Source organism: Coregonus clupeaformis, chromosome 30 (assembly GCF_020615455.1).
Source record: "Coregonus clupeaformis isolate EN_2021a chromosome 30, ASM2061545v1, whole genome shotgun sequence".
NCBI classification, from domain to species: domain Eukaryota; kingdom Metazoa; phylum Chordata; class Actinopteri; order Salmoniformes; family Salmonidae; genus Coregonus; species Coregonus clupeaformis.
Window position 1 is genome coordinate 47,975,237 of NC_059221.1, and position 17,673 is coordinate 47,992,909.

The 17,673-nt window shown below is 42.6% G+C and overlaps 1 protein-coding gene across 1 annotated transcript; it reads left to right on the forward strand.

Annotated features, from left to right (window-relative positions):
• The first annotated feature begins 2,255 nt into the window (after positions 1 to 2,255).
• On the forward strand, positions 2,256 to 17,423 carry LOC121546223 (synaptophysin-like protein 1). The gene is made up of 5 exons (XM_041857318.2): positions 2,256 to 2,882; positions 4,778 to 4,896; positions 6,604 to 6,808; positions 15,469 to 15,660; positions 15,897 to 17,423. The coding sequence occupies exons 1-5, from the start codon at positions 2,811 to 2,813 to the stop codon at positions 16,035 to 16,037; spliced, it is 729 nt and encodes a 242-aa protein (XP_041713252.1). The 5' UTR covers positions 2,256 to 2,810; the 3' UTR covers positions 16,038 to 17,423.
• The last annotated feature ends 250 nt before the right edge of the window (positions 17,424 to 17,673 follow it).

Below are 17,673 nucleotides of genomic sequence, written 5' to 3' on the forward strand. Positions count from 1 at the left end.
GATTACCGGAATTTGGCAATCCTGCTGTAGTCTTGTGTGAATGCTGTATTGAAATTTAATACTTGCGAATTCAATTTTTGTTTTGTTATATGTTGGTTGTACCAAATTGTTTCCCAAAACCTGAAGTTATCTGATATTTTAAACTACATTACTGTTGCAATGTCTACATATTAAAAACACCATCCTGTCAAATTGAAATGTTTGATTTAATATACAGTACCAGCCAAAAGTTTGGACACACCTACTCATTCCAGAGTTTTTCTTTATTTTCACTATTTTCTACATTGTAGAATAATAGTGAAGAAATCAAAACTATGAAACAACACATATGGAATCATGTAGTAACCAAAAAAGTGTTAAACAAGTCAAAATATATTCTATATTTGAGATTCTTCAAAGTAGCCACCCTTTGCCTTGATGACAGCTTTGCACACTCTTGGCATTCTCTCAACCAGCTTCATGAGGTAGTCACCTGGAATGCATTTCAATTAACAGGTGTGCCTTGTTAAAAGTTAATTTATGGAATTTCTTTCCTTAATGCGTTTGAGCCAATCAGTTGTTTTGTGACAAGGTAGGGGTGGTATACAGAAGATGGCCCTATTTGGTAAAAGACCAAGTCCAAATTATGGCAAGAACTGCTCAAATAAGCAAACAGAAACGACAGTCCATCATTACTTTAAGACATGAAGGTCAGTCAATCCGGAAAATGTCAATAACTTTGAATGTTTCTTCAAGTGCAGTCGCAAAAAACATCAAGCGCTATGATGAAACTAGCTCTCATGAGGACCGCCACAGGAAAGGAAGACCCAGAGTTACCTCTGCTGCAGAGGATAAGTGTGGTCCTCTGTAGCTCAGCTGGTAGAGCACGGCGCTTGTAACGCCAAGGTAGTGGGTTCGATCCCCGGGACCACCCATACACAAAAATGTATGCACGCATGACTGTAAGTCGCTTTGGATAAAAGCGTCTGCTAAATGGCATATTATATTATTATTATTATAAGTTCATTAAAGTTGACTGCACCTCAGATTCAAGTAACAGACACATCTCAACATCAACTGTTCAGAGGAGACTGCGTGAATCATGCCTTCATGGTCGAATTGCTGCAAAGAAACCACTACTAAAGGACACCAGTAAGAAGAAGAGACTTGCTTGGGCCAAGAAACACGAGCAATGGACATTAGACCGGTGGAAATCTGTCCTTTGGTCTGATGAGTCCAAATTTGAGATTTTTGGTTCCAACCGCCGTGTCTTTGTGAGACGCAGAGTAGGTGAACGGATGAGTGGTTCCCACCGTGAAGCATGGAGGATGAGGTGTGGTGGTGCTTTGCTGGTGACTGTGATTTATTTAGAATTCAAGATACACTTAACCAGCATGGCTACCACAGCATTCTGCAGTGATACGCCATTCCCTCTGGTTTGGCCTTAGTGGGACTATAATTTGTTTTTCAACAGGACAATGACCCAAAACACACCTCCAGGCTGTGTAAGGATATTTTACCAAGAAGGAGAGTGATGGAGTGCTGCATCAGATGACCTGGCCTCCACAATCACCCGACCTCAACCCAATTGAGATGGTTTGGGATGAGTTGGACCGCAGAGTGAAGGAAAAGCAGCCAACAAGTGCTCAGCATATGTGGGAACTCCTTCAAGACTGTTGGAAAAGCATTCCTCATGAAGCTGGTTGAGAGAATGCCAAGAGTGTAAAAAGCTGTTATCAAGGCAATAATATTTTACCCCCTTTTACATGATATCCAATTGCGATCTTGTCTCATCGCTGCAACTCCCCAGCGGGCTTGGTAGAGTCATGCGTCCTCTGAAACATGACCCGCCAAACCGCACTTCTTAACACCTGCCCACTTAACCAATGTGTCGACCAAAACCAGCCTGCAGGCGCCCTGCCCGCCACAAGGAGTCACTAGAGCACGATGAGCCAAGTAAAGCCCCCCAGCCAAACCCTCCTACAATAATTTTGATATCACATGTTGAATAATTATTTTATGTGTGAATCTTTGGATAAAAAACAAAATGTATTGTGTTCTGTTCTCTGTTTATTGGCGGGGTTCCTCCAATGTGCCCCGCATGATTGAGTTCCATAGACATCATATATTCATTCAAATATGTTTGTCATTGGTAAAGTCAGATAGTCATCTGCACCAATATTTTTCTCTGAGTAGTACTGTACATACTGTACAATACAATTGAGGTCAGACTTCACCGCTATTGACATATAGACTACTCTACCTGCTTCTTCTGAACCGCTCAATGCCCTATATTCTGTGAAGGAATTTAGAGAATTCTCGGTTTGGTGATTTTCTTTCAAGTCATATGACTAGAGCAGCAGAAACTTGCAACAAGAGACCGATTTCCAAACAGAGACCGAAGGTTCAGCAGCTTATTGGGAATACAAGACAGACATTTTTTACAGTAATCTGCAGTCTTTGGGATAAGAAATTCGAGACGCGCAGTTGAGAGAACCGTTACTTTCCATCATTAGTCTATCAGTTGTTTAGCCAATTTAGGATTTGTTAAGTAGACCTAATCCTAGTTGCTTCAAATTGCAACTATCTACCGAGAGAGTATAAACTAATCTGTAAAGGCACATTCTGACCGTTTTCCATCGTTTTTTTCGACAGTAGCCTCCGTTATTTGCGTAGGAGGGACAGGCATCACCAAAACGGAGAGCACAAAGCCATTGCGAGCAGTACCACGTCATTCTGTCAAACTTATTGAAACTTGTTTGGTTACTTTCTAGCAACATATACTTAAACTTCATTCAGATAATATTTAGATAGGTGGGGAGTCGGGGGAGATGATGACAGGATTTCGACTGAACTTGGCGCCTCTCAAGGAACCGCTGGGATTAATCAAATTTGTAGAATGGGTAAGTAGGCTACACTGTCAGGAATCCTACTGGAGAAAGTCTGCAACTCAACAGTTCTAATAGCCGAGGGATTTATCACTCTAGTTCGGGGCTGTGGCCTGAGAAAATAAAAGAGAAAATACATGTACTGTATATTACACTTTTTTTGCTTTTCAATCATATTGCATGTTGGCGCAAACCATACAAGCTTTCATCAGTTATTCATAAACTAATGTGTCACAGTTTTGTTTTATTTTGTCAGTCTCTTTCCTCCTGATTCTGCAATGACAAAATAATGATAGCCTACAGTATGACATTCATTCAACTCTCCATTTCAGCAACGTCTGCTAGAGTAGGGGGCTAGGGGCTGGATCAGTTTGTACTGGCATGGTTTTGAAATGTCCCTGTACAAAACCCTGTACCTGCCCTTCAAATGAAAGACCAGGTGTTATACATTATTTCATGTCTCAGTAATAATTCACTTAAATGTTACCCAGCATAAACAATCATTATCTTGAAGGGAACTTGCAGTTTTGGGGTCAGGAAACTGTGCCACTGACATAATCTGACACCTAGAAGAAAATGTTATTTTATTTGCACCCAATCAATCTGACAGGTTTTGCAGAACTTAAAAATCCTTAAGACTATATTGACGCACCCTATTGACTCAATCTAAGTAACATAATAGAAAATCCCCATCAAAATCGGTCCATTTAAGCTAGAGATATCTGGGCTGCGTCTCAATCCACTGCATCCGCCTATGTCAGCCATCCCCATCTGCAGTGGGAGGTGGCTGAGCTATGAGACATCCCGAAAATCTGTCTTCTCACATGTAGTGTCTGAACCTACAAACCCTGTACCGTTTAAAAAATGAATGGGAGTATGGAGGTCGTTTTGGGGTTAAATATGTGTCCAAAAAACACAAATATTTCCTGAGCTTTCTTAGGCTATATCTCCTAGATATACTTCAAAGCCCCCCGTCCATTCCTTCCACTTTTGAAACACTTTTGGAGAAAATTAATTAATCAAGTTTAACCGATTTGCCTGCATAACTCGGTCAAAGGAATCCTGTGTAGCTATGCAGGAGAAAATTAGGTTAACAATTCAGCTGTTCTCTCTCTCACTGTGCAAATCCTTCAAGATTCAGGCTGCAGGCCAGACAGGCAGCAACACCCTAGTCATCTGACCATATACTTTTACATAGCAGGCTGTTGTCTCTGTCTGTGCATTTGCAGTGCAGATGTTAATTGTTGTGGGATGGCACAAGTTGCTACAATGAGGTAGTCAGTCAACAGGAAGTTGACACACTGTGAAATGAGAACATCTGGAGAAGGGAGAGAAAGAAGGGCTTCTCCGGAACCAAAATGGAGGCACGGCCATTAATTATTTGTAAGTTCCCCCTAGACACTGATCTAAGGCCAGTCATGTGTTTCTTGTCCTATTAGTTACAATTTGGATTCATAAAGGGTCAAGCTTAGCCTAGATCTGGGCTTAGGGGCAACTTGGAACTCAATCATTCTGAAGGTGCAGTTGAGGACTATTGGGCTCAACCCTCTGGATGTGTGTGTATGTATTATTACCCTCTAACTCCCTCTAGCCTACATCTAGAGAGGGAGAGAGAGCATCAACAGAGAACAACATAGCTTGCAGCAGAGAGAATGAAAAGAGGGTCAAAACTGATCTTTATGTAGACCGTTAGATCCTTCTTGTTCTTGGCAGGCTTACTGTTGGGTGTGATGCTGAATGCATGCTCTTCATTTATTTCATTCCATTAATCAAAACACCCCCCTGAGCTGGTCTACCTACAGTATATTACAGTATGTCCAATGTAAACAATGTTTCCCCCTTCTCCCTGCTCAGCTAAAACAGTTTCCATGATATATCTCTATCAATCTCTCGCTCTCTGTTTTAAACAGCTGACAGCCATCTTTGCGTTTGGGAGCTGTGGGGGGTATTCTGGCAGGAATATCGTGTCACTCTTCTGCAGCGAAGGAAGGAACGAGACGCTGAATGCTACTTTTAGCTATCCCTTCAGGTGGGTGTCTGTCAGTCCTCTCTCTGTGTGTTACTGTGGTTGATACCCCTACAACTATCAGAACCAACTGCAAAAAAGACCCCTTTTGAAATATTTGAAATGCCTTGATGTGTTATCAGATATCCTGCTGGAACTGTGAAGGAAGTTGTTGTATAGATACCATCTGTAGGAGAATGTTCATGGTGGAGGAAACAACTTGACCCCATGACCTCAACTGATTATTTCCTCCATTAAACTGGATGAGTGTTTTCTTGTGCAGTGTAATGACTGGGGTTTATTCCAGGTGTAGTATGACACACAAACAGGAAGTAACCTGTACAGTGAATATGATCAGGTTAAACTAGATGACACAATGGATACTTTTTCATTGTCAACCAGGAAGATTCGCAGCTGAAATGTTGACAATATATAGTCTCCATCTATCCTCTTGTTATTGTCATTCTATATCCCCAGGGTATATGTACACTGAACAAAACTATAAATGCAACATGTCAAGTGTTGGTCCCATGTTTCATGAGCTGAAATAAAAGATCCCAGAGATTTTCCATATGCACAAAAAGCTTATTTCTCTCAAAGTTTGTGTGCAAATTTGTTTACATCCCTGTTATTGAGCATTTCTCCTTTGCCAAGATAATCCATCAACCTGACATGTGTGGCATATCAAGAAGCAATTTAAACAGCATGATCATTACACAGGTGCACCTTGTGCTAAGGACAATAAAAGGCCACTCTAAAATGCGAAGTTTTGTCACACAACACAATGCCACAGATGTCTCAAGTTTTGAGGGAGCGTGCAATTGGCATACTGACTGCAGGAATGTACACCAGAGTTGTTGCCAGAGAATGTAATGTTAATTTCTCTACCATTAGCCGCCTCCAACATCGTTTTACAGAATTTGGCAGTACGTCCAACCGGCCTCACAACCGCAGACCATGTGTATGGCGTTGTGTGGGCTAGCGGTTTGCTGATGTCAACGTTGTGAACAGAGTGCCCCATGGTGGCGATGGGGTTATTGTATGAGCAGGCATAAGCTACGGACAACGAACACAATTGCATTTTATCGATGGCAATTTTAATGCACAGAGATACCATGACAAGAGTGTGCCATTCATCCGCCACCATCACCTCATGTTTCAGCATGATAATGCAGGGCACCATGTTGCAAGCATCTGTACACAATTCCTGGAAACTGAAAATGTCCCAGTTTTTCCATGGCCTGCATACTCACCAGACATGTCACCTATTGAGCATGTTTGGGATGCTCTGGATCGACGTGTACAACAGCGTGTTCCAGTTTCCGCCAATGTCCATTAACTTCGCACAGCCATTGAAGAGGAGTGGGACAACATTCCACAGGCCACAATCAACAGTCTGCGAAGGAGATGTGTCGCATGAGGCAAATTGTGGTCACACCAGATACTGACTGGTTTTCAGATCCACGCCCCTACCTTTTGTTAAAGGTATCTGTGACTGTATTCTCAGTCATGTGAAATCCATAGATTGGGGCCTAATTTATTTATTTAAATTGACTTATTTCCTTATGAACTGTAACTCAGTAAAATCGTAGAAATTGTTGCATGTTGCGTTTATATTTTTGTTCAGTATATTTACAGTGTGACACTGATCTCTTACTGAAATACTCTGGATAACTCTGCTATGTTAAGTATAGATGTACACTGAAGTGTAAAGCTGTGTTGTGTCCCCAGGTTAAACCTGGTTGCTCTAGTGGAGGGCAACACCACTCTGTGTAACCACTCTGTGCCCGTCACCCACCTGGTGGGAGACTCCGCCTCCTCGGCCCAGTTCTTTGTGGGCGTGGCCATCATCTGCTTCCTGTACTCTATGGTGGCGTTGCTCGTCTACCTGGGCTACATGCACGTGTACAAGGACTCCGACTTCGGCCCCATGTTTGTGAGTACTGGGAAAGTAAAAGGACAAAACCTAGATTGAGATCCTCATATGTGACTTGAAATTAATATGATTGATATGATTTGATTTTGATTTATATTATTTATTTAAATGTCATACACCTACCGGTGCCCAACCCACATGGGCTTACAAGACACTACTAAACACAGTACAATTTTCCTTGTGCTCAAAACAAAATAACATTTTACAAATTATACGCATAATTAACATGGACATATTACCTCAATTACCTCTACTAACCTGTGCCCCCTCACATTGACTCTGTACCGGTAACCCCTGTATATAGCCTGTACAGTGAGGGAAAAAACTATTTGATCCTCTGCTGATTTTGTACGTTTGCCCACTGACAAAGACATGATCAGTCTATAATTTTAATGGTAGGTTTATTTGAACAGTGAGAGACAGAATAACAACAAAAAAATCCAGAAAAACGCATGTCAAAAATGTTATAAATTGATTTGCATTTTAATGAGGGAAATAAGTATTTGACCCCTCTGCAAAACATGACTTAGTACTTGGTGGAAAAATCCTTGTTGGCAATCACAGTCGTCAGACATTTCTTGTAGTTGGCCACCAGGTTTGCACACATCTCAGGAGGGATTTTGTCCTACTCCTCTTTGCAGATCTTCTCCAAGTCAGTAAGGTTTCGAGGCTGACGTTTGGCAACTCAAACCTTCAGCTCCCTCCACAGATTTTCTATGGGATTAAGGTATGGAGACTGGCTAGGCCACTCCAGGACCTTAATGTGCTTCTTCTTGAGCCACTCCTTTCTTGCCTTGGCTGTGTGTTTTGGGTCATTGGCATGCTGGAATACCCATCCACAACCCATTTTCAATGCCCTGGCTGAGGGAAGGAGGTTCTCACCCAAGATTTGATGGTACATGGCCCCGTCCATCGTCCCTTTGATGTGGTGAAGTTGTCCTGTCCCCTTAGCAGAAAAACACCCCCAAAGCATAATGTTTCCACCTCCATGTTTGACGGTGGGGATGGTGTTCTTGGGGTCATAGGTAGCATTCCTCCTCCTCCAAACACGGCGAGTTGAGTTGATGCCAAAGAGCTCGATTTTGGTCTCATCTGACCACAACACTTTCACAAAGTTATCCTCTGAATCTTTCAGATGTTCATTGGCAAACTACAGATGGGCATGTATATGTGCTTTCTTGAGCAGGGGGACCTTGCGGGCGCTGCAGGATTTCAGTCCTTCACGGCGTAGTGTGTTACGAATTGTTTTCTTGGTGACTATGATCCCAGCTGCCTTGAGATCATTGACAAGATCCTCCCGTGTAGTTCTGGGCTGATTCCTCACCGTTCTCATGATCATTGCAACTCCACGAGGTGAGATCTTGCATGGAGCCCCAGGCCGAGGGAGATTGACAGTTATTTTGTGTTTCTTCCATTTGCGAATAATAACACCAACTGTTGTCACCTTCTCACCAAGCTGCTTGGCGATGGTCTTGTAGCCCATTCCAGCCTTGTGTAGGTCTACAATCTTGTCCCTGACATCCTTGGAGAGCTCTTTGGTCTTGGCCATGGTGGAGAGTTTGGAATCTGATTGATTGATTGCTTCTGTGGACAGGTGTCTTTTATACAGGTAACAAACTGAGATTAGGAGCACTCCCTTTAAGAGTGTGCTCCTAATCTCAGATCGTTACCTGTATAAAAGACACCTGGGAGACAGAAATCTTTCTGATTGAGAGGGGGTCAAAAACTTATTTCCCACATTAAAATGCAAATCAATTTATAACATTTTTGACATGCGTTTTTCTGGATTTTGTTGTTGTTATTCTGTCTCTCACTGTTCAAATAAACCTACCATTAAAATTATAGACTGATCATTTCTTTGTCAGTGGGCAAACGTACAAAATCAGCAGGGGATCAAATACTTTTTTCCCTCACTGTACATGCATTGGACAGAGAAGTGTAGTGTAGGGTTCGAGATGCGACTGAAATTTTACATGTGAGGAGAGCGCTGGGCATCTTGTTGTTATGACATGCATTATTTGAATTAGGCCCACAGAATTCTACCTACAGTGGGGAAAAAAAGTATTTAGTCAGCCACCAATTGTGCAAGTTCTCCCACTTAAAAAGATGAGAGAGGCCTGTAATTTTCATCATAGGTACACGTCAAATATGACAGACAAATAGAGAAAAAAAATCCAGAAAATCACATTGTAGGATTTTTAATGAATTTATTTGCAAATTATGGTGGAAAATAAGTATTTGGTCAATAACAAAAGTTTCTCAATACTTTGTTATATACCCTTTGTTGGCAATGACACAGGTCAAACGTTTTCTGTAAGTCTTCACAAGGTTTTCACACACTGTTGCTGGTATTTTGGCCCATTCCTCCATGCAGATCTCCTCTAGAGCAGTGATGTTTTGGGGCTGTCGCTGGGCAACACGGACTTTCAACTCCCTCCAAAGATTTTCTATGGGGTTGAGATCTGGAGACTGGCTAGGCCACTCCAGGACCTTGAAATGCTTCTTACGAAGCCACTCCTTCGTTGCCCGGCGGTGTGTTTGGGATCATTGTCATGCTGAAAGACCCAGCCATGTTTCATCTTCAATGCCCTTGCTGATGGAAGGAGGTTTTCACTCAAAATCTCACGATACATGGCTCCATTCATTCTTTCCTTTACACGGATCAGTCATCCTGGTCCCTTTGCAGAAAAAACAGCCCCAAAGCATGATGTTTCCACCCCCATGCTTCACAGTAGGTATGGTGTTCTTTGGATGCAACTCAGCATTCTTTGTCCTCCAAACACGACGAGTTGAGTTTTTACCAAAAAGTTCTATTTTGGTTTCATCTGACCATATGACATTCTCCCAATCCTCTTCTGGATTATCCAAATGCACTCTAGCAAACTTCAGACGGGCCTGGACATGTACTGGCTTAAGCAGGGGGGACACGTCTGGCACTGCAGGATTTGAGTCCCTGGCGGCGTAGTGTGTTACTGATGGTAGGCTTTGTTACTTTGGTCCCAGCTCTCTGCAGGTCATTCACTAGGTCCCCCCGTGTGGTTCTGGGATTTTTTCTCACCGTTCTTGTGATCATTTTGACCCCACGGGGTGAGATCTTGCGTGGAGCCCCAGATCGAGGGAGATTATCAGTGGTCTTGTATGTCTTCCATTTCCTAATAATTGCTCCCACAGTTGATTTCTTCAAACCAAGCTGCTTACCTATTGCAGATTCAGTCTTCCCAGCCTGGTGCAGGTCTACAATTTTGTTTCTGGTGTCCTTTGACAGCTCTTTGGTCTTGGCCATAGTGGAGTTTGGAGTGTGACTGTTTGAGGTTGTGGACAGGTGTCTTTTATACTGATAACAAGTTCAAACAGGTGCCATTAATACAGGTAACGAGTGGAGGACAGAGGAGCCTCTTAAATAAGAAGTTACAGGTCTGTGAGAGCCAGAAATCTTGCTTGTTTGTAGGTGACCAAATACTTATTTTCCACCATAATTTGCAAATAAATTCATTAAAAATCCTACAATGTGATTTTCTGGATGTTTTTTTCTCAATTTGTCTGTCATAGTTGACCTGTACCTATGATGAAAATTACAGGCCTCTCTCATCTTTTTAAGTGGGAGAACTTGCACAATTGGTGGCTGACTAAATACTTTTTTTCCCCACTGTATGTCACGATTTCCGCCGAGGCTGCCTCCCCTCCTTGTTCGGGCAGGTTTCGGCGTTCGTCGTCACCGGCTTACTAGCTACTGCCGATCCCATTCTCATCACTCCACTTGTCATGTCTTGTCTTGTCAATCACACACACATTCCCCTAATTAGTATGTGTATAAGTGTTCCCTCTGTTCCCCTTGTCTTTGTGAGTGATTGTTTATTGTGAGAGCGAGTAGCTCGGTTGAGCTACTCTTCTATTGTACTTGCCAAGATGGAATATTTTTCCCTTGTATTAGATTCGTTGTCACGCTGGGAGCATTTGATTTATGTAAACGGTATAAACTCTGGACTTCAGTGTTTTACCTCCTGCGCCTGACTCCTTCATTCACACCTCGTCACAGAATCACTCACCCGCTGAATGGAGTCAGCAGGAGAAGACCGCATGCCTGGAGTTGTGGCAAGGGTCCAGGAGCATTCCTGACTCCTTCATTCACACCTCGTCACAACCTCGTCACAACCTAGGAAGAGTGGCATCTATGAAGGAACTTTGAATGTCTTTGAACTTCAGAGAGTTGGCTTAACTAATGTTGGACCAGAGCTAGCCCTTGATCATGACTATCAGTTCCATTACATTACCTATAATGCCACCTAGCGTTTTTGAGAGCTAGACCAGAGCTAGCTAGCTAGCTAGCTAACAAGCTTGTGTGCGCAGAGGGGCACCAGAATTAAATCAAAAACACGTCTTACCTTTTTTTAGTGAATTAATCCAATGTGAAACGTGTATCCTTAACTAGCATTGCAAAAGTTAATCCATTCTTCTCTAATTAAAAATCTCTCTCTCCCTAATTTCTGAATCACGTGTGTAACGTCAGTAGCTACAGTAGACTATGGAGGGAGGGGCAGGTAGCCTACACACACACACACACGCACACACACACTGGCAAAGATTTCCAGCTGGCAGGCAGGCAGACACTGAATTTCTGAGTGACAGAGAGAGGGCTTTGCATAGGCGCTTTGTTGCGTTTTTTGTGGAACAAAAAAAAATGCCCAGAACGTTATTAACCGGTTCCCATGCTTTTAAAATAACGGTTCTATTCCGGAACAGTATTAGATCACTTTCGTTCTCGGTTCTGGTTCTGTTCCTCGAAAAATGTCATTATTTTACAGTTTTTGGTTCTGTTCCCTGAACCAGTTCCAACCCCTGGTTCTAAGTTTAGGTTTAAACCAAATATCAGCTGCCCATTTTTCCTTGTGGATCAGGAAACGCTTGTCCTTGATTTTGTTAATACCACATGGTAATTTGTTCCTGAATATATATATATATATATACAGTGGGGGAAAAAAGTATTTAGTCAGCCACCAATTGTGCAAGTTCTCCCACTTAAAAAGATGAGAGAGGCCTGTAATTTTCATCATAGGTACACGTCAACTATGACAGACAAATTGAGAAAAAAAAAATCCAGATAATCACATTGTAGGATTTTTAATGAATTTATTTGCAAATTATGGTGGAAAATAAGTATTTGGTCACCTACAAACAAGCAAGATTTCTGGCTCTCACAGACCTGTAACTTCTTCTTTAAGAGGCTCCTCTGTCCTCCACTCTTTACCTGTATTAATGGCACCTGTTTGAACTTGTTATCAGTATAAAAGACACCTGTCCACAACCTCAAACAGTCACACTCCAAACTCCACTATGGCCAAGACCAAAGAGCTGTCAAAGGACACCAGAAACAAAATTGTAGACCTGCACCAGGCTGGGAAGACTGAATCTGCAATAGGTAAGCAGCTTGGTTTGAAGAAATCTACTGTGGGAGCAATTATTAGGAAATGGAAGACATACAAGACCACTGATAATCTCCCTCGATCTGGGGCTCCACGCAAGATCTCACCCCGTGGGGTCAAAATGATCACAAGAACGGTGAGCAAAAATCCCAGAACCACACAGGGGGACCTAGTGAATGACCTGCAGAGAGCTGGCACCAAAGTAACAAAGCCTACCATCAGTAACACACTATGCCGCCAGGGACTCAGATCCTGCAGTGCCAGACGTGTCCCCCTGCTTAAGCCAGTACATGTCCAGGCCCGTCTGAAGTTTGCTAGAGTGCATTTGGATGATCCAGAAGAGGATTGGGAGAATGTCATATGGTCAGATGAAACCAAAATATAACTTTTTGGTAAAAACTCAACTCGTCGTGTTTGGAGGACAAAGAATGCTGAGTTGCATCCAAAGAACACCATACCTACTGTGAAGCATGGGGATGGAAACATCATGCTTTGGGGCTGTTTTTCTGCAAAGGGACCAGGACGACTGATCCGTGTAAAGGAAAGAATGAATGGGGCCATGTATCGTGAGATTTTGAGTGAAAACCTCCTTCCATCAGCAAGGGCATTAAAGATGAAACGTGGCTGGGTCTTTCAGCATGACAATGATCCCAAACACACCGCCCGGGCAACGAAGGAGTGGCTTCGTAAGAAGCATTTCAAGGTCCTGGAGTGGCCTAGCCAGTCTCCAGATCTCAACCCCATAGAAAATCTTTGGAGGGAGTTGAAAGTCCGTGTTGCCCAGCGACAGCCCCAAAACATCACTGCTCTAGAGGAGATCTGCATGGAGGAATGGGCCAAAATACCAGCAACAGTGTGTGAAAACCTTGTGAAGACTTACAGAAAACGTTTGACCTGTGTCATTGCCAACAAAGGGTATATAACAAAGTATTGAGAAACTTTTGTTATTGACCAAATACTTATTTTCCACCATAATTTGCAAATAAATTCATTAAAAATCCTACAAATGTGATTTTCTGGATTTTTTTTCTCATTTTGTCTGTCATAGTTGACGTGTACCTATGATGAAAATTACAGGCCTCTCTCATCTTTTTAAGTGGGAGAACTTGCACAATTGGTGGCTGACTAAATACTTTTTTTCCTCACTGTATATATATATACAGTGGGGAGAACAAGTATTTGATACACTGCCGATTTTGCAGAAAATCACATTGTATGATTTTTAAGTAATTAATTTGCATTTTATTGCATGACATAAGTATTTGATCACCTACCAACCAGTAAGAATTCCGGCTCTCACAGACCTGTTAGTTTTTCTTTAAGAAGCCCTTCTGTTCTCCACTCATTACCTGTATTAACTGCACCTGTTTGAACTCGTTACCTGTATAAAAGACACCTGTCCACACACTCAATCAAACAAACTCCAACCTCTCCACAATGGCCAAGACCAGAGAGCTGTGTAAGGACATCAGGGATAAAATTGTAGACCTGCACAAGTCTGGGATGGGCTACAGGACAATAGGCAAGCAGCTTGGTGAGAAGGCAACAACTGTTGGCGCAATTATTAGGAAATGGAAGAAGTTCAAGATGACGGTCAATCACCCTCGGTCTGGGGCTCCATGCAAGATCTCACCTCGTGGGGCATCAATAATCATGAGGAAGGTGAAGGATCAGCCCAGAACTACACGGCAGGACCTGGTCAATGACCTGAAGAGAGCTGGGACCACAGTCTCAAAGAAAACCATTAGTAACACACTATGCCTTCATGGATTAAAATCCTGCAGCGCACGCAAGGTCCCACTGCTCAAGCCAGTGCATGTCCAGGCCCGTCTGAAGTTTGCCAATGACCATGTGGATGATCCAGAGGAGGAATGGGAGAAGGTTATGTGGTCTGATGAGACAAAAATAGAGCTTTTTGGTCTAAACTCCACTAGCCGTGTTTGGAGGAAGAAGAAGGATGAGTACAACCCCAAGAACACCATCCCAACCGTGAAGCATGGAGGTGGAAACATCATTCTTTGGGGATGCTTTTCTGCAAAGGGGACAGGACAACTGCACCGTATTGAGGGGAGGATGGATGGGGCCATGTATCGCGAGATCTTGGCCAACAACCTCCTTCCCTCAGTAAGAGTATTGAAGATGGGTCGTGGCTGGGTCTTCCAGCATGACAACGACCTGAAACACACAGCCAGGGCAACTAAGGAGTGGCTCCGTAAGAAGCATCTCAAGGTCCTGGAGTGGCCTAGCCAGTCTCCAGACCTGAACCCAACAGAACATCTTTGGAGGGAGCTGAAAGTCCGTATTGCCCAGCGACAGCCCCGAAACCTGAAGGATCTGGAGAAGGTCTGTATGGAGGAGTGGGCCAAAATCCCTGCTGCAGTGTGTGCAAACCTGGTCAAGACCTACAGGAAACGTATGATCTCTGTAATTGCAAACAAAGGTTTCTGTACCAAATATTAAGTTCTGCTTTTCTGATGTATCAAATACTTATGTCATGCAATAAAATGCAAATTAATTACTTAAAAATCATACAATGTGATTTTCTGGATTTTTGTTAGATTCCGTCTCTCACAGTTGAAGTGTACCTATGATAAAAATTACAGACCTCTACATGCTTTGTAAGTAGGAAAACCTGCAAAATCGGCAGTGTATCAAATACTTGTTCTCCCCACTGTATATATATATATATATATATACTGAAAATCAGTTTTGAATAGCAGAAGTCTCCCGTTGACATAAATAAAATGTATCTATGTCCTGACCTCTGTTATTTTATGTCTGATGTATGTATGTTGCCTGTTTGTATATAATGTTTACATTTGAATATGTTCACCTGCCTGGGGACTGCAGATGGAAATGAGCGATAAATGAAATCTGGTGCAACACATTATTTCTCAGTGATCTGAGACGAATGTTTTGTTGTACATCGTCCCTGTCCAAAGAAACGCTATAAATAAATAGGCCTACACGTTTTAAGCCAATGTCTTGAGGTATTCATGCATATCTTCCAGTCATTCATATCATCCAATTCATTTGGCGTGGTCCTACATCTGTTTATTCTGTCTTGATAACTCCTCTGGTCATTGTCACGCCAAGCAAGACATCACAAACAGATCAGGGATCAGGCTACAATTGAATGTACTTCCTTATCCATTTTAAACCTTGCTGAAACAAAGTGGTTCCGACAGGGACAAACTAAGTGATGATGATTTCGGTTCCCTCTTCCCTCTCTCCACCCAGGATTTTGGTCTGACGGCAGTGATTGCCTTCCTGTGGCTAGTGTGTTCCTCAGCATGGGCCAAAGGGCTGCAGAACGTGAAGGATGCCACCGGGACAGTGGGCATCACCTCCACACTGGCACTCTGCAAGGAGAGCGACGTGGCCTGCGAGGTCACTGACTTCGCCAACATGCGCACCCTCAATGTCTCTGTGGTGAGTAACTCAACCGTTATTTTATCTTCTTATAGATTATTCTTGTTAATCATAATGTATCAAGTTCACATTCACTTGAATTATATGATAATTACATAGATTAAAAATAGATCAAATGTAACGTTTTCCTTTAGTTTTTCTGCACATCCAACAGAAATACTGTGTTTGCCATGCTCACTTCTGTTTGATCACATGGTCTCACTCTGACTAAAGCAATCTCTGCCTCTCTCCTCTAGGTGTTTGGGTACCTGAATCTGATCGTGTGGGCGGGCAACACCTGGTTTGTGTACAAGGAGACCCGCTGGCACTCTCAGAAGTACACTGCCCAGCAGGGGGCTGGGGCCGGGCGTGGACAACAAGTCCCTGCTGCTATCTAATACTCTACTCCTCTTCCAATGCCCAAAATAACCCCTTACACACCCAAAGTACTCCTGTAGCTCTGAGAGGATTGGATAGATACACTATAAGATTTAAGGTAATAGGCAGCTTCATCTTGCCTGCTGATTGTCTGGGTGGAAATGGGCCATATCTATACTGTGCCTTAATGATCAATATCTATGCTTTGTCGAATATATCTGTGCCTTCAATACCTGTCCCAATATTGGGCCATGCCTTTCTGTGCCTTAGCATGCCAATGCTTTCTCTCCTCGTGCCTTCTCTAACCTCTAAACCGGTGCCTTTTCTTACCAGTAAACCCCACGAACCCCTGGTACGTTCTCCTAAGCTGTGGTACAGACTCATTGACAGCATTTGTGCACTTTGACCTGCAACTATCTTTGTGCTGGGCATTTCTATCAAAACCTGGGATAGATCAGATTCTTAAACAATGCGTCCTTTCACCTCATGGCCTAGAAGGAATCATGAACCGTTCTCACTTGCCAAGTTTAGCAGTCTTGCTTCCGTCCCTCTCCTTGACCCAACCTGGGCTCGAACCAGAGATCCTCTGAACACATCAACAACTGCCTCCCACAAAGCATCATTACCTATTGCTCCACAAAAGCCGCGATCCTTGCAGAGCAAGGGAAACAACTACTTCAAGCTCTCAGAACGAGTGACGTCACCAATTGAAACGCTACTAGCGCGCACCGCTAACTAACTAGCCATTTCACACCGTTTACACAAGGATGCATGTGTCTCTGAACGTACCGCTGGCCTTATGCTTTCCCTTTATTTGTCTTTTTTTAAACAATTTTTACATTTGTTTCACTTGAAATTAAGTAGAACTTTCCAATCTTGACCTTGTATTTTTCAATCTCATCTTCTGTTGCGAATACCGATTTTTTAATTATGTTCTTTAGTGCTCCATGTTTTTTGTACTTTGTATTATGTTATTTGTTGAACCACAGCCACTAAGAAATTGTGCACTGTCTGTGCATGTGCTGGCTTTATGTTTTGAAATCTCTTGTTTTTTTAAATGATTGCTTAAATAATGTTTTCAATTATTATTTCCTGTCATTACCTTTGCATTTCTGATATATTTTCTGTTATTACCTTTGATATAATACAAGTGGAACTTGAAGTGCTTGTGTATGGAAGGCCAACGTTGAGTGCGTGTATGTGTGTTTGTAATGTCTGATATACTGGTTATGCTTCTGTCTTCCTCTTGTAATCATCAGACCAACTTTAGCTTTATGGAGGATTTGTATGTATCTGCCCCGTTGTGGAGAGAGACAGAGCTGTCCTTTCCACAACATGCAAATTATGAACAAAAAACAATGAATTTCACAGTCTGTTTCCTTTTTTCATATAAAAGCAGAATGATCTCTCTCTCTCTGGTAATATTTATTTCATTTACAAGCCATACTGGGGAGGTTGCGGGAGATTTCTGACCCAAAGACTCCTGAAGACATAATACAGCTTTTGTTTCAAGGTCTGTCCTGTGACCTCACTGTTTACTGTTTGTCTGGAGAACAAACAGGACATTATCTGGTGAAGCTGCTCCAGTGTGTCTGATCTGATCACTGACATCCTTAATGCATCATTCCTCCCTTCCTTAAAGTACTCATCTGACAT